Genomic DNA, 21,125 nt, shown 5'->3' with positions numbered 1-21,125 from the left:
AGAACCAGGAAAACATGGTACACAGAGACTGATACACTGTGGTACAATCGAAGGTAATGGACTTCTCCATTAGGGACAATGCAATGACCCTGAAAATCAGCAGGGATCTAAAAAACACTATGCACAAGCAGAGGATAAACTGTGGGAGTAAAAAGACTGAGGAAAAGCAACTGCTTGACGACAGGGGTGGAGGGGATATGACTGAGGAGAGACTCTAAATGAACACTCTAATGCAAATACCAACAACATGGAAATGGGTTTGAGTCAAGAACACATGTGATACCCAGTGGAATTGTGTGTGGGCTATGGGAGAGGTGGTGGGAGGGGGGAGAGGAAAGAAAAGAAAATGATCTTTGTTTCCAATAAATAATGTTTGGAAATGACCAAATAAAAAGGAAAAAAAAGGAAAAAAGATAAAAATTACATTACAGGAGAGACACTATGTGGTCCTTTGTCTGAGAGACAGAAGTGAAATAATGTGACTGAATTAATGCAAGCAGACAGCAGAGGGGCTGGTTAGTGGAGTGATTATGGTAAACAAAGATCATTTTCTCTGCAGCAGGACTTGATACAAATCCCCATTCCAAACATCAGTGTTGAGTCTTCGTCAAGCAATAACTGCTGAAAATATCTCTATATACTGATTGAGCAACAAGATAGTCTGTACCAGACTCATATATGAGAAAAATACACTGAGAGTGAACCCAAGCTGCAGGACTCTCATGTAGAATTGGGGACAGAGAAGGCTGAGATCATTGAACTCCTAACGACTTGGTTGCTAACTCTTTCTCGCCTTGTCACCTTTCACAAATTTTTTTTTGATCAAACTCACCCAAGACCAGAATCACTGTGTAAGCCAGATGCCTACATAGATTCTCACATGCTAAGAAGTTTCCCTATTCTGAAAAGCTCATGGGACTCCAACTCACTTTGCCCCAATTGGCCTTACTGAGGACCCAGAAGTTGGAAAGGAGTGAGAAAAACAAGAGTTTTACTCAGACGCAGGGACACAGGTGCAGAGCTCCCAGCAGTTGTGGTCCCCAGAGTGCCTCACTGATTGAGCTCTCTCTGTCTGCAGAGGGGGAAGCAAACAGAAGATCATGTCCTTATCCAATAACAAGGCCATTTGTTTATAATTACCTTAGCCCAAGTTCTTCATAAATACATGCTGGTCAGCAATGCCTCTATCATGATCATCACCCAGAATTGTATTGCATTGTGTGTGCATGACTGTCAGGGGTCAAACCAAGCTGGAACAAGTGCTCAGGAAAGAGACCTCTGCAGGAGACTGTCCCATCCCAGGGCACCTGAACCTGCTACAAGTGCTATTGGCTTGCTTCCGCCAAAGCACATCACAATTTTTTTGAGAAAGCAGGTGGACTTTGGCTGTGATCTAAAGAAGAGGCTACTTGATGTTCTTCCAACTTTTCTTCTTCCTGCTCCTGCAGCTGCCACTCTCTGTGGGCAGGGAAGAAGGGAACCACTGCCATGCAGAAAGGACTTTCAGCCCCACATACTATAGAGATGGGGATCTGGTTATTGGAGGATTTTTTCCTTTACTTTTACATAAATTGGACAAATTTCCATATTGGAAATGGTTTTGGCTTCACCCTAAGGATATTGTAAAATATCATCAGTAAGTACCTATTCTGCTTTATTTTAGTTACTTTTTTCACTTTCCAACCAGTCATTATTTTTCCTCTACCAACTACAATCTCCCATTGGAAAGAAAAGGAAAGATAGGGGAAAGACTTGTGACAAATATGTATAATCAAGCAAACAAATTTCTATTTTAGCTACATCCAAGAATGAATGTCTGAATTTGGGAAGATATTAATCACCTTTCTGTAAGGAAATGTGTATATTCTTCAAAATCAATCCTCTGCAATCATTATTAATCACTGCATTACACAAGGTTCTTAAGATTCTCAGATCATTTGCTTTTATAATAATGCAGTTAAATTATATGCTATTTTCTAGGTTCTTCTGTCTTTGTACTATCTCAGTATGTACAAGTCTTTGGCCATTTCTGTGAATTCATCTTTCTACTCACATATATTCCATCATATACACATATCAAAATTTGTTCAGCCATTCCCTATTCAATGTATATCCTCTTAATGCTCAGATATTTGCCACTATAAAAAGAATATATAAATGTGTGTATGTATACACACATGCATACATATATTTTTAATACCAAGGTACTTTTCATTTTCTTTACATTCTTTTAGGTATTGATTTGTCAAAAGATGTCTACAATTCAGTAATATTTTGGTGATAAATATAAATTGCAATCCAGAAGGTCAATACTGAAGCTTATTACATTAAACTTCTCTCATGTGTGTTTCTTTTTTCCAACTTTACAAATATGATGGATATGAAGTAAAAATTCAGAGTTGCTATTACTTCCATTTTGCTGATCACTAGTCATTTGTAAAATGTTTAATAACTTTAGTTTTTGGAATTCAGATCTTAAGATCTACCTGTTTAAATGCTTTGAAATGCATCAATTGAGGAATGGCTCTTCTTTTTACAAACTAGGATCAATTCCTTACATATCTTGGAAATGAGACTTTTAAGAATATACTGTATGTATTTTTCCATTTACATTTTTCCCTTGTTATCTTAGCTACATTGGATTTGTTTGTGAAAAAAAGAATCTTGGGGGGGGCAGCTGGGTAGCTCAGTGGATTGAGAGCCAGGCCTAGAGATGGGAGGTCCTAGGTTCAAATCTGGCCTCAGCCACTTCCTAGCTGTGTGACCCTGGGCAAGTCACTTGACCCCCATTGCCTAGCCCTTACCACTCTTCTGCCTTGGAAAACAAGGGTTAAAAAAAAAAGAATCTTAGTTGCTTGATGCTTGATGTAATCAAAATGTTCTATCTTGTTATCTTTGATCCTCTGTGCCTCTTGTTTGGTCATGAACTATTCTCCTGCAGACAAATTTTAAAATGAATCTACTCTATGTTTCTCTCATTCAATTGTAATATTATTTTTAATACCTAGCTTAAGTATCCCACTGGTGGGTATATGGGGATATAATTTGAGATGAGGGGCTTTACCATATTTCTAAAAAATTATTCTTTAATATTCACAATAGTATTGTCTTATTTTTCTTTATTAATCATTGAATTCAATTCCTCCAATTTCTAAAATTCATTTCATGACTTTGCAAAGAATTCAGGTCATTCTCACAATAGTTTTTGGATATCACATGGTAGTTGATAGAGAACTGCTACCGTGATCTTTGTGTAATAATAAAAGCTGGTTTGGGGTAGAAAGAGAGTCTCCAGTGCTGGTCCTGAGTCCTTGAGCCCAGATAGGTAGTAAGATGGTCAAAGCTCTGGTATCTGAATCCCTGACAGTAATAGAATAACATTCTCAAAATAGAACACTAAGGCTACAGGAGAGGCTCAAAAACAAGTAATTGCCCTTCAATAAGTGAATGTGCACTCAGAATTGAACCTTGATCAGAAGGAAAAAATTCTCCATTTAAAAATTTCAGTTCCTTTTGAGGAGAAAGAGTAGGACTAAAACTATTTCTTATTCCAAACAATGTCCTTTCTCCCGCAGGTGGAAGCCCAAACACTACTATCAGGTCCTGGCCTTGATGTTTGCTGTAGAAGAGATCAACAGGAACAGCAAACTGTTACCCAATATAACCCTGGGATTCCACATCTTCAATGCCTATCACAATGATGAGAGGACCTTGGAGAGCTCCCTGGTGTGGTTGTCAGGCCAGGGACCAACCATTCCAAATTACAGCTGTGAGAAGCAGAGCAAGTCTATAGTGGTCATTGGAGGAGCCACTTCTGAATTGACTGTTTCCATGGGAACCCTACTTGAGCTCTATAGGATTCCACAGGTAGAGATCCATAACCTCAGTTCTGCCTATAATGGTTAGATGGCATAGAGGGTATCCTTGGAGGATCTGCTACTTGAAAATTAGGACCCAAGAAACTTTGGGGAATTTTGGTGTCTAATTTATTTTGCCTCTCAGAGAAGAAAAGAAAAACTCAGATATCAAGAAGATCAAAATTCTTCCCTCCATCAGTTCTTGTAGGAAGCAGCATATTGTGACCTACAGAATTTGTAAAATAATACAATTAAATCTTACAAATATTTATAAACATCAAATATTTGAAGATCTCTGTGTGCAGTAGTAGCGATACAAAGAAGTTAAAAATTCAGAAAGCACTGACTTTATATCTGTTTGAGCTAGGTCAGATTTTATGAAGGACATGATCCCCTAGGTGGAGGCCTGAATGATCAGGAGTATTTTAATAGGTAGAGATGAGTAATTACTCCATTCCAGTGTAGATGGAATTTGCTCCCCAGAACTATCTTGCCCAGCATCCCATTTATGTTCTTACCTTATGTGTGTATGCTACATATGAACACACTGAAGATAATTTTTTTGGTTTAACTGCACCCCTCTCTCTCTCTTCTTCTGGGCACATGGCTGTGGAGGATGGAGGGAAGGTTTAGCAGGAATGTATAATCAAGTGGCCATATTTAAGCTTTGTATTTCTATTTTTTATCTCTTCTACTTCAAGTGATCACTAATAAATGTTATAAACTATAATACTTGGGGTTATTGATATTAATTACACCAGGTAAAGGAAAATTAAAAGAGTGAGTTAAGAAAAGAGGGTAAAACAAAAGCTATTCATAGAATGCACTCACTAACTCACTCATCTCCTGTTTGGTTCCTATTCAGGTCACCTATGGTCTCTTTGATCCACTCTTGAATGACCCACTCCAGTTTCCTTCTGTCTATCAGATGGCCCCCAGGGACACCTCTCTTCCTCTTGCCATGGTTCGATTAATGGTGCATTTCAAATGGACCTGGGTGGGATTGGTTGCTTCAGATGATTCAAGAAGTGAGAATTTCCTCAGGGACCTTCAAGAAGAAATGGTCAGAAATGATGTCTGTGTCGCTTTTATACATCAGATCTTTACTGGGTGGACAGAGGATGAACGCTTTCATTCTTATTTTCTCGAAAAGCTATCTGATTCTACAGCCAGAGTGATTGTAATTTATGGCAATACAGATACACTACTGACCCTAAGGTTTAGCGAGGTTCCTCATATCCTTCTATACAGAATGTGGATCACCAGCAGTCACTGGGATATTGCCAAAAAACCAGGTCATGTCTATTTTGACAATTTCCATGGAGCTCTGATATTCGCAGATCAGACAAGTAAGATTCCTGGTTTCAAACATTTTCTGAAATCCATTAATCCTGCCAAAGACCCAGAGAATATCTTCCTTCAGAACTTCTGGAACTCAGCTTTTGGATGTACATCTGAAATTGGAAAAGGAGATGGAGCTGTCTGTTCACCAAATGCTTCCTTGGACACACTGAGATTGAGCTATGTAGACATGACTATGTCTGACCAGAGTTACACTGTTTACAGTGCTGTGTATGCTGTAGCCTGGGCCCTTCATGAAATGTTCATGGTGAGATCAGAAATGGGATCCAATAGCAATGGGAACAACTCAGGTGCTTATCCCTGGAAGGTAAGATCTCCCCTTACATACTGATTTTCAAATATTGGACTGTGGGCACTGTTGACTCCAGGAAAGAGAGACGAGATTAAGAACTCAGCTCTCCTCATTTGTCAGTGAGTAACTCTGTAAATTCAAGGCCTAATATGTCATTTCTGGTCATTTCAGAGTTATGATCATTTCATTTACCTGTTATAAGCAATAGGAGTGAAAATCAAACTCAGTTAGTCCCTCAGAGTTTTGGGGAGATTTGGGGGTTTGTCAATTCCTTCTCTAATTCATTTTACAAATGAGGAATCTGAGGTAAATAAGGTTAAATTACTTGTTTAAGGTAACACTGCTAGATAATGTGTCTGAGGCCAAATACAGAAGTATGAAAATGACTCTTCCTGACACCTGAACTCCAGACCTGGTACTTCCTCCATTTTTTCCTCCTAGCTGCCCATTGAAGGTTTTCACAGGGAGATTGTGACCAGCAACACTTCATACTCCATTCCTCCATCAGTCTAAGGAAGTCAAAGCCAGGTATCTTTCCTTACCCTAACAGCCTTAGTTACACCAGAGCAACAAGGTACAACAGATGGAGCCTTTGTTTTGAAATCAGAAAATGTGGGTTCAAAACTTCTCTGAAATTTGTTTGCCAGGTATCAATAAAGAATCCCATGACCTCCCTAGCTTTCATCTTTTAAAAAAAAGGTTAGATTGAATGACTCTAAGGGCATTACAACTGAATATCTATATCTTAACAAGAGATATCTCAAAACAAAGATTTCTGTATTGACTTTTCAAAATAAAAACAGGACAATAGGAATTTTTTTTAGATTTTTCTTTCCTCTCCTGCACTGACTAGATGAATAAACTACCCTGTAAAGCAGATGTTTGTTGAATTAAGAAGCCTCTTTAATTATAATCTTAGATTCCTGTTTCCCCTTTCTCTAATTCATCCTATAGAGAGTTGACAATAAATCAACTGGCAATTTAAAATTCTCTAATATATGACAGTGAATATACTACACAATGGAGATCTGAAATCCTGATGAACCTAACAATGGAGAGGACAACATGAATATATATCAGTGTTATTTATATGTGTGTGTGTGTGTGCGTGCATACACACACATATGGACCTACATGTATATGTTTATATACACTTTTGTATTATTGAATGGGTATGTATCATGTATATATTCAAAAGAAATATGGAGAATATATTTTCTATAAGTATACATGTAAAATAAATGTAAATAATATAAGGGGAACTACAAATTTATTGAAGAGTTAGGGAAGGAAGACAAAGACTACCAAAATAATCTTCCTAAAGAACATCTAAGCATGCCACTCTCCTGATCCAATATAATATTTTACACTTGCTCAAGAACTATCAATGCCTCCATGGAAACTTTTTTAAAAAATTAAAATACCAAACTTGCAATTCAAAGTTTTCTCTCTACTTCTAGCTTCCCAAGCTGATTTCACACTATGCCTCTATTTTGAAAAAATTGTACATACTATATATCTTAACACATTGGATGTTCTATCAAAAATAGCCTTCTGGGTGTACTCTAATTTAGAATTGCATCCCCCAATTCCAAGCCATTGCAAAGGCCCTTAAATTAAGCCTACAATGTACTTTTAGAATCTTTAGCTTCCTTACAGACTCAGCTTATATTCTTATACTTGCAAATTCTTTCTTCATTTCCTAATCAATTGAGATGTTATATTTTAAAAGTATATAGCACAGTGCCTGGCACATGAGAGGTGATGTATAAATGATTCTTCCTTCTCTATTTGATAGTATTTTCTTCCTTCTGGAATCATACGGTATTTACTTTTCTGTTTCAATGTGGTTGCCTTCAGTAGAATGTAACATCCTTTAGTGAAGATACTTTTGATTTCCCTCTACTACTTCTAGGACCCAATCTATTGCCTTTTAAATGGTGGCAATGAATAAATGGTTATGAATGTTTATTAGTCTGCATTGGAAGGACACTCAAAAACCATAGGAGAACACTCCACAGCACCTCAAATGTGATGAACCAACATTGCAAGATTTCTTTCTGTGAATCTTTCCCAGCTCTACTCTTATCCAACTGAGAGAACTCTTCTGGCCTTTTTTTCTCTTTTCAAATATTTCTACCACAACCTTGTGATTTGGCCCAACCTTCTAATCTAGGGAAGCCTTTTAATATCATGCTTCTGTTATCCAATTTATTAGGAATCCATCAGTTTTGTGACAATTGAAAAGTCTAAGGATGGACTAATCCAGCTTTTATCCAACTATTCATTAAAAAAAAAAATTTAGACAGCCTAGAGTCTAGTACTCATCCCTGAAATACTCACCTGCAAAACTTTTCATGTTTTTCATTTTTAGCTCCACTCTTTCCTGAAAAACATCCAGTTTAACAACAGTGCTGAGAACCATGTGGTCTTGGCTAAGAAGATGAACTCTGTGGCAAACTATGATATTCTCAACTATGTGACCTTTCGTAATGACACTGAAGTTCTGGTCAAAGTGGGAGAGTTTATTTCTGAGGCTCCAGCTGGTCAAGAGTTCATTATCCAGCAGAAGACAATAGTTTGGCCCAGAACATGGGGAGAGGTGAAGAACGATTGAAATGTTTGTTTAATTGAAGATGTAAACCTAAGAACATAGCACACCAGAATAGTCACTAGCACTTTTCACACCTGGTTCAAATGGCACAAAAATTCCTTGCAGAAAGCAGCTTGAAAATCAAGTTTTTGTGCCAAAATCAGCTAAGATGATATTGAGGCAAGTGTACCGACAAATTCCTCTTTAGGGGGAGAGCCCAAAGATAGTGAGATTATTCCACTGCACAGTTGTGGAAGGGGAAGCAAGAGAATCTGCCTAGTCTATAGCAATCACAGGAAAAGGAAGTAGGCTCTTTCAGAAACTTCTTATTAGAGCTAATGATTCTTGATCAATTGCTGCTATACTCAGCATAGTTTCTATGGTACTGTAATGCTCTAAGTGATATCGGGCATCTAAATATTTAGGATTCTGAGAAGATAGCCCTGTGTTATCCAAATTATAGTTCTAAATCCCATTAATGGGAATATTTTTTCCCTTTTTATATTGATCCATGTCCCACACTTAGAAATAAAACCATTATCTTACTATCTAAATACCTTACTTCCACAGGCCAATAAAAGATGGACTACATAGTCATCAAGTCAAAAGGTGACAAATCTAGGATTTGTCATATCATGGAGATGGCCAAAATCCCTGCTTAAGTCAGTACAAAGTACTCAATCATTGGAAGTTTTATGTTGGTGAAGCAAAACTATTGAGAGAATGGAAGTTTGTCAAAAAGTATATGATCTGTAGGGCATAGGGAGGGATTTATCATTTTTATTACATGACACAATCCCTTGTTCATTCATACATTCTACTATATATTCATTCAAAATCTATTTGTTAAGGATATTATTTGAGTTGAGTCCTGGGTTGGATGTCTGAGAAGTTACAAAGATAATACAAGCAACTTCCATGTGTGATTTTTTCCTCTTTGACTTTCAAGATTGCATTTTAGACAAAATTACAATTGCTCTGAAATCCTGTCCAGAAAAAAAATTCACACTTTAGGCTTAGGTTTAGGTCCCCACTCCACCTGACTTTCTTTTGCCTACCTTGCTTTTTCATGATTGGGGCTTAATTCATGTTCCTAGTAATATTTGTTTCACAAAACAGTATATGGAATTATAAACTTTGTAAATAGACAGGCAAGGAAAAGTGGATTAAAAATCTGGAGTTTTCTTGAGACTGCCTTTGATCTAAGACATCTGCTGCAAATGTGTGTAGAGCTGGGGATCCCTATGGATTCTCTCTTCTTTGCCACATTGACTCAGGTCTAACTTTAGCCCTCAGTGATATGCTGGAAAAACCAAGTTTACTCTAAACTTTCCACTTCCAGACAATTAGACTTTGGTTCTAAGAACTTCTTCCTTTTATTCAAATGTGTCTTTTTAAGTGATTCAGGACAGCTTATAGACTGTATTTATATTTGATTTTCATTGAATCAAATGAACAGTGTTCCTGCTTCATAAATATGATCACTTTTAAATGGAAGTAATAAAAATTGAACACTACCCTTCAACCACGGGGAGAGAGAGAGAGAGAGAAAGAGAGAGAGAGAGAGAGAAAGAAAGAGAGAGAGAGAGAGAGAGAGAAGATACAGAAAGAAAAAGAGAGAGAAATAAGAGACAGAAAGAAAGATACAGAGACAAAGAGAGGGAGAGGGAGATATGGAGGGAGGGAAACAGAGACATAGACAGACTTTCAGTATGTATCATTCTGAAGAAATCCACTGGAGTCTCAAACCTCAAACAGTTCTTCAGTGTGTTGGATACTATCTGTATTATCCTTTTAAAAATATTCCCAATAATTTTTATGATGGGTAGTCCACTAGGTAACCATTTTCTCCTTAGTTTCCTCATTTACAGAATGAGAAAGCGAAGGAAATTGAAAACCACTCCATTGTCTTTGACAAGGAAAACTCAAATGGGGTCACAAAGAGTCAGACACAACAGAAATGACTAAACAGAAATACTTGTAATAAAGAGTCTTAGGAAAAGTCTCTATTGATAATAAATTCTAGTCACTAACATTATTCCCTCTCCAAAACCTTTCATATGCCAGTGTAGTGGAGGGAAAACTGCATACCCCAATTCATATCCTTAGAGCTTCTTCTACATTATAGAAGGAATGAAATACAGCTACTTGGATTTTAGCAACTTAGTCTTTTTTCAAGGTAACTGCTCCAAGCTTTTGCAGATATGAATGTTAAATACATGAAAAAAATAGCATGAGTAGGCTTTCCAGAATAAAAAGAGTGTGTGCTTGTAGCTAACAACAAACTAAAATTACATAACAAAGCACAGTAAGACAAACAACATCATTATGACTTGGATGCTTTTTGTGTAGCCTCTTCCCTCCAGATGCCACAAAGTCTGTAGCCCAGGATTCCACATAAAAGCCCAGGAGGGAAAGCCTGTCTGCTGTTTTGACTGTGCACCCTGCCCACAGGGGCAGATTTCCAACCAGACAGGTAAGTCTGTGGAGAAACTCATAGCAAACACATATCCAGGGAAACAAAATAAAGCTGGGTGACACTCAGATCATATTTGACAATGGAAAACATGATGCCTATGGGTTGTCATATCTAGTGACAAAGTGAAACCTAGGATAAAACTCAGAAAGATCAAACAGATTGGGGGTCAACAGTGATCAAAGTGAGTGAGAGTTAGTGTATTAGAAGTCTACCAGATTAGAAATTTCTCACCCAGTTTTTGTGTGGCACAATTACGCAAGGATAAACTTCTAGAAAGAATTTCTATTGACACTCATCACTACATTACATTACCATTACATCGCCATTAACATTAACTTTACATTAACATAGTGATTCATCATTTTCAGGGACCCTTTTCTCACAAGACTCCAGTGAGAAAATATAAATACTTTTGTCCTAGTAGAATAGGAGAGAAAGAAAAAGTGAGCAGCCCTAGTCACACAGCACACACACCCACAATTTTTTGACCACTGTCATTAAAAGCTTTCCCTCATACAGAACCTAAATTTGTCTCTGCTTGGATTCTGGGCTGCATCTGGTGTTGCTCCTCTAGCTAGCCCACAAATATAGTCCTTCCTCTAGTATCAGCCTTTTGAATAGAGTACCACTTATCATCTCTAATGAATCTTCTTTCCCCCAAGTTAAACATGCATATTTCCTTCCACAGTATTCTTAGAACACTCAGTTGAGGTCTATGTGAGGAATTTAAGTCATGTTGGTAAAGTCCAAAAGGCATCTCGTCAACAGCTAATGGCATATAGATACACCATCATAGAAGAATTCACCATCAACAGGAAAGGCAAAGGAATCAAGACCTTTAAAAACTATACGGACTGAATCTCCACAGAGAGTTCCAGAAGAGCTCTAGAAAGACTAACTTATTGAGTACAATTGAATCATTTTCCTTTGGGAAAAGTCTATAAAGAACAGATAGCTACAAGCGAAGGAGCAAGACATTTTAAATATTTTCAAATTCCAGGAAACCATTTCAACAATAAACTGGATTTCTTTACTTTGTGACATACCGCTGTCAATTTTTTGTTGTTATGATTATTGGTAATAATAATAATGCCTTAATTTTATAAAGAACTCTAGGGATAATACTCATATAATAGCTAACTTGAATATAGCACTTTTAGAGGGGTTGCAAAACAGTTTGCATTTTTTAATTCATTTAGTCCTCATAACAACTGTGTAAGGAAGGTGCCATTATTACCCTCATTTTACAAGTGATGAAATTCAGAAAAAAGAAGTTACATGGACTTCTAGGATCACAAAACTATAGATTATATGAGGCAAGATTCAAACTCAAGTCTTCCAAATGCTGTGTTCCATGAATTGCCACCAGATTCTGATCCCCATGGAATCAATTCAAGCAATTTGTAATATTACCATTTGGGGCCCACTGAGGAAAGGTATGCAAACCCACCATACTAAGATCTTGTTTGTTCTCTTCAGACAGAGATCAATGCATGAAGTGCCCTGAGGACCAATATCCAAATAGGGAGAGGAATCACTGCCTCCCCAAAGGGGTGAATTTCCTGGCTTATAAAGAAACCTTGGGCATGGCCTTGGCCTCCATAGCTGCTTCCTTCTCTCTTCTCACAGCTCTGGTTTTCTGGGTCTTTGTGAAACACAAAGATACCCCCATAGTCAAAGCAAACAATCGGGATCTCAGCTACATTCTCCTCCTCTCCCTTTCCTTATGCTTCCTTTGTTCCCTGTTCTTCATTGGCCGCCCCAATGCAATAAATTGTCTCCTGAGACAAACAACATTTGGAGTCTTGTTCACGGTGGCCGTCTCCTCTATTCTGGCCAAAACCATCACTGTGGTTCTGGCCTTCAGAGCCACCAGACCAAGCAGCAAGAGCAGAAGATGGGTGGGCTCCAGAGGGCCTATTTCTCTTGTTTTCTTTTGTACTTTCATTCAAGTCGTGCTCTGTGCAATCTGGCTCCTGCTCTCTCCTCCATTCCCTGATGCAGACACACACTCTGACCCTGAGCACATCATCCTTGAGTGCAATGAGGGCTCTCTCATTGCCTTCTACTCTGTCCTGGGATACATAGCACTCTTGGCCCTGGGGAGCTTCACTGTGGCTTTTCTAGCCAGAAATCTCCCTGACACCTTCAATGAAACCAAATTCATCACCTTCAGCATGCTTGTGTTCTGCAGTGTCTGGATCTCCTTCCTGCCCACATACCAGAGCACCAAGGGGAAGATGATGGTGGCTGTGGAGGTCTTCTCCATCTTGAGTTCCAGTGCTGGCTTACTAGGCTGCATCTTCATTCCCAAGTGCTATATAATCCTTCTACAGCCACAGAAGAACACCAAGAAATTCTTAAAGAATAATACCATTTCCTGAGACAAGAAGCATTCAGAAAGTTTCTGCATTCCTCTCACTAATAACAAGATGTTTTTTTAAAAAATTAATTAGTCTTCCTTCAAATTGTCTCAGTTTATCCCAGCTGAACTCTATGTTCTGCTAAATAAGATCTTCTGGGTTGTTCCACACTGTTCAAAAATCTGCTGAGGCACAACCTTTATCAGATCCATAACTTAGTGAACCTGATGATATAACTTTTCATAGTTAGCTCTCCTTTTTCCCCTTTCAGTTCATCTTTGAGTTACCTAAATTCTTCCATGACTTTTGCATGAACAATTCCTTTTTCCCATTTCTTTAACCAGAACCAATGTTGAAAATATTCCTTTTCAAATGTGCCTTGATTTCTGAGAAAACCTATTTTTAGAGTTGTTTTTTTCCTGTTGTTCACTCTACTTTCTCTAGACTACCTAAAAAGAACATTTAAGATTTAGTTTTATGGAGTATATTTTGAAACATATAATTCATTTTCCTAATGCCCATGATTTTTAATGGTATCTTCTTGTATTCAGTGATATAAAGGGATTAGATCTCAAGATAAAGATTTAGATAGATATATACACATAAATAATGAGATGACACAAAGGGCTTAATGAAAATATTATTTGTAACCCTAAAATGCCAAACAAGAAAATAGCACTAACTAAATTTCTCTAGCCAGGGAGCAATCATAAACCCTCTTTTGCAGCAGACTGATAGTGGAAACCTTCATTGCCACGTAGATGCCCTGGGCAAAATGACCATCAAATATTTGAATACATGTACAGCAATGAAGGTGTGCAGAAATCATATCGGGTTTTCTTTGGCTTTGTGTGTCTGTACCAACTAGGAATTTTTATGAAAACAGAAAAGTCTTCATAAACATTCAATGATTTGAAATAAAATGAAAACAGAAATTCCTATGAATAGAATGCAGAACTTGGAGTCAGAAATTCCTAAGTCCACATCCTTCCTCAGATATACTAGCTATGTTACCCTGGACAAGTCATTTAACCTCTCCCAGTCCAACTTGCTCATGTGTAATATGAGCATTATAATAATGCCTCTGCCCCATGGTTGTTGTGAGGATACAAATGAGATATTTGTAACATGCTTTGAAACAGTAAAACATTATATCAATGCCAACTATTATTATTATTAATGTTTTAATAGCAATTAGTGCATAAAATAGTAGTACCCTGAACATAACCATTATAAAATTTATATAAGTATGATTAGGGTACAAATTAATTGTGATGAGAAGATGGAAGATTTTCTGACTGTGCTATAGGAAATAAGCTTGTCTATGGGAATATTATTCTTTTTTTATTCCACAACAGGCATCCCAGAGCCAAATTAAACTGGGGATAAACTGATCCCATTTGCCAAACAGGCCAGGAATTGGAACATCTTATGTTCACCTTAGTGGTTATGTGCTCCACATTGTTCCAGAAGGAGTAGCAGTAAAGTACCAAGCTTTCTAAGGCCATCAAATTGTGGAATATCCCCCAATTTTACTTAGAGCTAGTTGTACCCATCTCATTACTTTAAAGGGTATCAGTTTATATTCATGCAATTGGATAGCTCTGAGCTCCTCCTCATTACTGTACTCACACTGTCCTATCTTACTGTAATTCACCAAGATCTGCATATATAACTTTGACATCATGGCATTAGCTATACATGTAAATAGATGCACAGGCATGAATACTGTAAATGATTAATTATTCACTATTCTGGAATTAATAAAGGAACAAAACATTATGCAATGGAAAATCTACCATGCATCAATATGTCCTCCTAGTGGTAGACAGGCTTAATTAGTTTCTATCCCTGTGTTCCCTTGAGGAGATATGGTGCCAGTCACAGCTATCTTTTCATAACAGTGAGTAAATCAATTCAACTTTCTTTCTTCCAAGCTCAACTTCTTCAGTCATCCTCCTTGGAGGAAAATAAAATAACATAAGAAATAAATCACAGATCTCAACTGATATTTGATTTGTTCCTTCATCTAGTAGAAATAGTTATTAAATGAAGGCTTCAAAAGATTCAGAAACTACACTATTGGAGCTAGGTTCCTCTTTTTACCAAACAGTCAAGGATCTTGGAGATTTTCTTCCCCCTCCACACCAAACCTCCAAACTTTCCTGCCTTAACCTCTTCTTTACTATAATGACTCTAGCCTAAACACATCATGGTTACTGAAAAGCAGAACCAGAAGGAAAGACAAAGTAGAGCTTCTGCATTTTAGTTTCTACTTGCCTCCATCATCCCCACTGTCATTCTCACTAAACTCTCTCTCCTAGAAATCAAGTTTCCAAAAGTCAACCCCTATCTCATTTCCCCCAGATTCTTACACTCAAAAAGCATTCCAATGAGTCTGGCTACTCCCCACACAGAGGGAAAAGACAAAAAGTAGTGTGGTGCTTCAGTTATAACAGCACTGAATGTTTCCATAATTTCTTGAAATGCATAAGAAATTGAATTCAGTGAGTTTTTATTACAAGTCTACTTTGGTAGTCATTTGGAGAGATACAAAGTTTAGAGAATGTATAGCCAAAACTTCCTATATGCTATATTCTAGTAGCTCGATGAAAGCAAAAATCTGAGGGTATCTTGTCCATATTCATTGCAAAAACTGGAAACCGGAGTGTGGTAGGCCCCCTATTCCTCTCTTCACTCCATGTCCTTACTGGTTTGGCTCATTCAATGCACACAAATTAATAGATCAGAGTTTCTCCACAACAGTAGAAGCTGCAACTAGTAATTCTTTTGGGGTTTTAAGTGTAAACCTGATGGGTTACTATTCTTCTACTTCTGCACAATGTAGCTCTTGAGCCCTAGGTGATTTTATTAACTCGATTAAAATATTTATTAAAAAGAAGACCAAGTGGGGGTAATTATAATACTCTATCCATTGGTTCTCTCCCATCATTGCTCACCATATTTATGAATAGTGCATGCAAATTTAGTTTAGTGATGGTCATGTAGAAGAAACATGTGCCCAGGGTAACCCACAATTCTTGAACTTTCAGCCTTGATCTCCTTTCATTTCCTCAAAAACAGTCTTTACAAAAGTGTATTGATGAGTTATGTGTTGGCTTTGGTGGCTGGACTGCTAAGCTCGGGTACTCCTTAGCTTAGCCAGGTTGCTTGTCAAAAATGGTACACCCTTCTAATGGGAAGTCCAGCAGAGCTGACTATTTCATTCTTCTACTAAACCAGTCTACTTCTGCTAAATTAAAATTTCCATTTCTCCCAGAAAAGGGAGAGGACTCAGACCTAGAGTTTTCATAGTTTTTCCATTTCTACCCCATTGACTAGACTCTAAGGAATTTCAACCTCCGAGGATGCCTATGGCAATGCCATGAAAGATAATGCTTTTTTTTCAACAGTCTTTAAGTTTTATTCCAAACATTACATTCCTCATTCAAAAACTGGAGCCCACTCAGTGAAAGGTCTTACTTTTACATCATTATGATTGAACAAATCTTCATTTCTTCCAGCTAAGCAGTAATTGAGTAATATACAATTGCAAAATAATCTCAAAACAGTTCCAAGGTTCAAGACTTCCAACTCCAAAAGTTCTTCTGTTAGTTATTTGTAATTTAGATCCTGGGAAATCAGAAACCATGGGCATCTTTACTCTTAATCTGTAGGTTTCTATCTTTGTGGCTTTTTTTTCAAATATATCTCACCTTTATGATTTTGTCACTTTTAATTAGCAAAATTGTCAAAATATAAATATAAATAGGATATTTCTTTACCCAAACAATGGAGGCGATCTTATGAATAATATCCAGAGATTTGCCTTCAATCATTTTTTAAAACCCTTACCTTCTGTCTTAGAACCATTGGTTCTAAGGCAGAAGTGGTGAAAACTAAGCAATGGAAGTAAAATGGCTTGCTTAATCACACAGATAAGATGTATCTGAGGTCAGATTTGAACTCAGGGTCTCTTATCTCCCCATTGAGCCATGTAACTGCCCCCTTCACCTTCAATCTTAAGAAGCTGAGGAAAAAGTAAGATAGATGTTTCTTCCAGATAACCTCCATAATCTTTACTACTGCCACTTCAGTTTAATGGAGTAGATTGCTATTATGATGTTCAGATTGCTTTTGTCAAATGTTCCTTTCATTCCTTTATCATTGACCTGGTGTAGGCAGTTTTCACTTCACAGCTAAACTAATTCAATACTAATAGCCTACTGATTGGTATCCATGTCACAATCCCCACTCTAATCCATTCTCCAGCCAGCTATCGAACTGATCTTCCTAGAATACCAGATTGATAATGTCACCTGACTTTTTCAATAAATTTTGGTGACTATAGCCTCTGAAATCAAATAGAAAACTACTTCTGGCTTCTAAATCCCTTTATAACTTGGCACCTTCTCATCTCTCTATTCTTCTTACACCCCATCCTATAGATCAATACTGGCTTTCTTGGTGTTCCTAACACAAGACATTCCATCTCTCAACTACAGGTATTTCCAGTGGTTGTACTCTACAGTAGCCAGCCAGCAACCACTGCATAAAAAGGAAATCTAAAAGGAATATAATTTTGAGGAGGAGAACAGAAGCCGGAGAGAGGGTTGATAAACTGAGGCAAACACACAGTTCAGATTGCAGGGAGGAACAGCACAGATAAGTTCCTGTTATCTTCCTTTGTAGGGCATACAGTGAAGGAAGATAAAAATAACCAAGAATATGTGGAAAGTAGAATTCTTAGATAGGATCAGTAATTAGGTGTGAGGAAAGAATCAGTAGAAGAAAAAGTACCTCTTGCAGAATTGAGAGTCTAAGCTCTAAGTGCAGATTGCACTGGCCTGTGGTCAGATGAGAAGGAAATAAAAGATTAAAGAAAGAAGATCTTTAGAGAGTACAATGGGGCTCCATAGAGGGAGGGATTCCTTGGCATGCAGCCAAGTTCAAAGTGAGAGAGAGAAAAAGAAGATAAGAGGGTGGATATGGATGTTTCTCTCTATTTATTAAGATAATGAGGTAAGAGGTATGTAATGCATATGCAACAGCACATAGTGGATTTACATTGGCTAGACAAATTAATCACGTACAAGCTGGAGGCATGGTAAGTTCAGCCCACTCTTTTCAAACTCCCAGAACAAAGACCGCATGGCCTGCTCATAAATCATGCATTGGAATGCTGTCTGACCAGGCTAGAGCTGAGCCCTCTGTGGCTCAGGCCCAGAGATTCTTCTGGCCTCTGAGCTGTCTCATTAACTGCTCTGACCAAGTATAATATCATATCAATATATGAACCACATTTTCCATATGTATATGCCTGGAATCCTACATATTCCATGTCTGAAAATCTCACTCCTCTACTAGACTTCCTGGCTTCCTTCAACTTCCAACTACAATCTCACCTTCCCCAAGAAACTATTCCTGATCCACTTTAATCTTAGTGATCCCCTTCTGTTGATACTATCTCACTTATCCAGGGTGTTTTTGTCTTTATCTTGTAGTTGTTTGCATATGGTCTCATCCCTATTAAAGTATGAGCTCCTGGAGGGCAGGAATTCTGCTTTTTTTAATTTCTTTCTTTCTCCCAGAGTTTTAGCACAATGCCTGGTACATAGCAAGTGCCAACAAATGCTTGTTGATTTGACTTAGTGGCGAAAACTATGCAAAGCTGGAATGAGGGACATGGTAGGAGAGATATTTGATAGAGGTAGAATGTTTTTTGTGGTTAAGGTTTTGAAGAAGAAGGATCTCTGGAGAATTCATCAGGGTGGAAGAAGATTTATCTGTGGGCTCAGCAGAGTTAGTGAAGGGTGAATGGGTTAGTGGGGAAGGAAAGAAAAATGTTTTTACTAAATCATTACTATGTTCCAGGCACCATGCTAAGAACTTTACAAATATTACCTCCTTTAATCCTCACATCAACCCCAGTAGGTAGATGCTATATCCCAATTCCCAAATGGAATTGTTCATTTACATCACCAGAACACATCAGTTCATACAAGGCTTATGAGTTTTCTCTGAAATACTTCCTTCATTTTTTAAACATTATTTTATTTGGTCATTTCCAAATACTATTCATTGGAAACAAAGATCATTTTCTTTCCCCCCCCCCACCTCTCCCATAGCCGACACGCGATTCCACTGGGTATCACATGTGTCCTTGATTCGAACCTATTTCCATGTTGTTGGTATTTGCATTAGAGTGTTCATTTAGAGTCTCTCCTCAGTTGTATCCCCTTCCCCCCTGTAGTCAAGCAGTTGCTTTTACTCGGTGTTTTTACTCCCACAGTTTATCCTCTGCTTGTGGATAGTGATTTTTAGATCCCTGCAGAATGTTCAGGGACATTGCATTGACACTAATGGAGAAGTCCATTACATTCAATTGTACCACAATGTATCAGTCTCTGTGTACAATGTTTTCCTAGTTCTGCTCCTTTCGCTCTGCATCACTTCCTGGAGGTTGTTCCAGTCTCCATGGAACTCCTCCACTTTATTATTCCTTTGAGCACAATAGTATTCCATCACCAACATATACCACAATTTGTTCAGCCATTCCCCAATTGAAGGGCATCCCCTCATTTTCCAATTTTTGGCCACCACAAAGAGTGCAGCTATGAATATTCTTGTACAAGTCTACTTCCTTCATTTTTAACAGTATAAATATCTTTCATTTTGCATTCATATACCATAATTCATTCATTCATTTCCTAAACAATGAGAATCCTGATTACATCCAGATATTTGCCACTATAAAAAGACTAAGATACATTTATATGTACATGTGTATTACCTATAAGTCCCTTTTCTTTTTAGTTCTTTGAGGTATTATGTAGCATAATGAATGCATATCTACATATAAGTAACACTTGGAAAATAAATGCAAATAGATGTCCAGAATGTCTACATCAATTTACATTTCCATCAAGAATATAACAATGTGATGGTTACCTTACACACCATTCCATGTTTTTCTTTTTTTTCAGGTTTGCTTTTCTGAATTTCAAGGGAGATGGAAACACAGAGTGCTTTTCTTTGCATTTCTCCAATTAGTAGCTATTTGGGGCATTTTCTCATGTCTTTAGATAGCTTGGCATTATCACCTTGGGTACAACCTGTTCAAATCCTGTGGGAAGATATAAGGTTGACAATGGCTATTGTTGATGGAAATTTGAATCAATTTCTTAAATCATTTGAAATATTATTTTTAACAATGAAATGTATAGTAAAAATTTTCAGTTAGCTGTTTCCTTTGTAATACAAGTGGTTTTATTTATTTTACAGTGGCCGGCCAGCAACCGCTGCACTAAAGAAATTCCTAGTGGGTAGTAATTTGAGGAGGAGAACAGAAGTCTGGAGAAAGGGTTGATAAACTGAGACACACACAATTCAGAATATGGGAAGGAATGGCTCTAGTTCCTGATATCTTCCTTTGTAGGATATTCAGTAAAGGAAGATATAAATAACCAAGAATACATGAAATGTAAAATTCCTAGATAGGAATAGAAATCAGGTATGTGGATAGAAATCAGGTGAAGATAGAGTACAGCTGGCAGAACTGGGAGCCTGAGCTCCTAGTGCAAGAACACTGGAGAGCAGTCAGGTGAGAGGGGAACAAAAGAATAAAGGAAGAAGATACTTAGAGAACCAGAGTAAGGCTCCTGATAAGGAGAGGTCCAGAAAGCCATAGTCAGGGCTAGAGGGAAAGAGGGGTGGGAAGAAGTGCCTTCCTGTCTTTTATTATGGTCTTGACTGTGAGGTACATAACACATATGTAACAATGCATAGTGGATTTACATTGGGTTGACATGTCAATGACATACAAGCTAGAGGCGTGGGTAAAAGCCCACGATTTCCAAACTCCCAGAACAAAGACTGCATGGCCTACTCATAAATCATGCATTGGAATGCTGTTTGACCAGGCCAGAGCTAAGTCTTGTGTGGCTCAGGCCCAGAGATTCTTCTGGCCTCTGAGCTGTCTCATTAATTGCTCTGACCAAGTATAAGATCATATCAATACATCAACCATATTTTCCAGATGTATATGCCTGGAATCCTACATATTTGTAGGGAAAATAATCTTTTTTTTTTAATTATGTATAATCAGGTGGCTCAGTGAATTGAAAGTCTAATCAAGAAATGAGAGGTTCTGGGTTCAAATTTAGCCTCATACAGTTCC

The 21,125-nt window shown here is 37.7% G+C and overlaps 1 protein-coding gene across 2 annotated transcripts; it reads left to right on the top strand.

Annotated features, from left to right (window-relative positions):
* The first annotated feature begins 1,412 nt into the window (after positions 1 to 1,412).
* On the top strand, positions 1,413 to 12,967 carry VN2R565 (vomeronasal 2 receptor 565). Of its 2 annotated transcripts, XM_056825079.1 has the most exons (6): positions 1,413 to 1,636; positions 3,576 to 3,867; positions 4,723 to 5,526; positions 7,886 to 8,113; positions 10,457 to 10,584; positions 12,067 to 12,967. In XM_056825079.1, exons 1-6 carry the CDS (start codon positions 1,413 to 1,415, stop codon positions 12,965 to 12,967), a joined length of 2,577 nt encoding a protein of 858 aa, XP_056681057.1.
* The last annotated feature ends 8,158 nt before the right edge of the window (positions 12,968 to 21,125 follow it).

This window comes from Monodelphis domestica, chromosome 4 (genome assembly GCF_027887165.1).
Source record: "Monodelphis domestica isolate mMonDom1 chromosome 4, mMonDom1.pri, whole genome shotgun sequence".
Taxonomy (NCBI): domain Eukaryota; kingdom Metazoa; phylum Chordata; class Mammalia; order Didelphimorphia; family Didelphidae; genus Monodelphis; species Monodelphis domestica.
This window is presented reverse-complemented; position numbering and strand designations above follow the sequence as displayed.

Coding starts and splice junctions, on each gene's coding strand:
- VN2R565 (XM_056825079.1), top strand. CDS start 1,413: ATGTTCTTCCAACTTTTCTTCTTCCTGCTCCTGCAGCTGCCACTCTCT. Junction 5,527..7,885: donor CAGGTGCTTATCCCTGGAAG/GTAAGATCTCCC, acceptor TTTCATTTTTAG/CTCCACTCTTTCCTGAAAAA. Junction 10,585..12,066: donor ATTTCCAACCAGACAGGTAA/GTCTGTGGAGAA, acceptor CTCTTCAGACAG/AGATCAATGCATGAAGTGCC.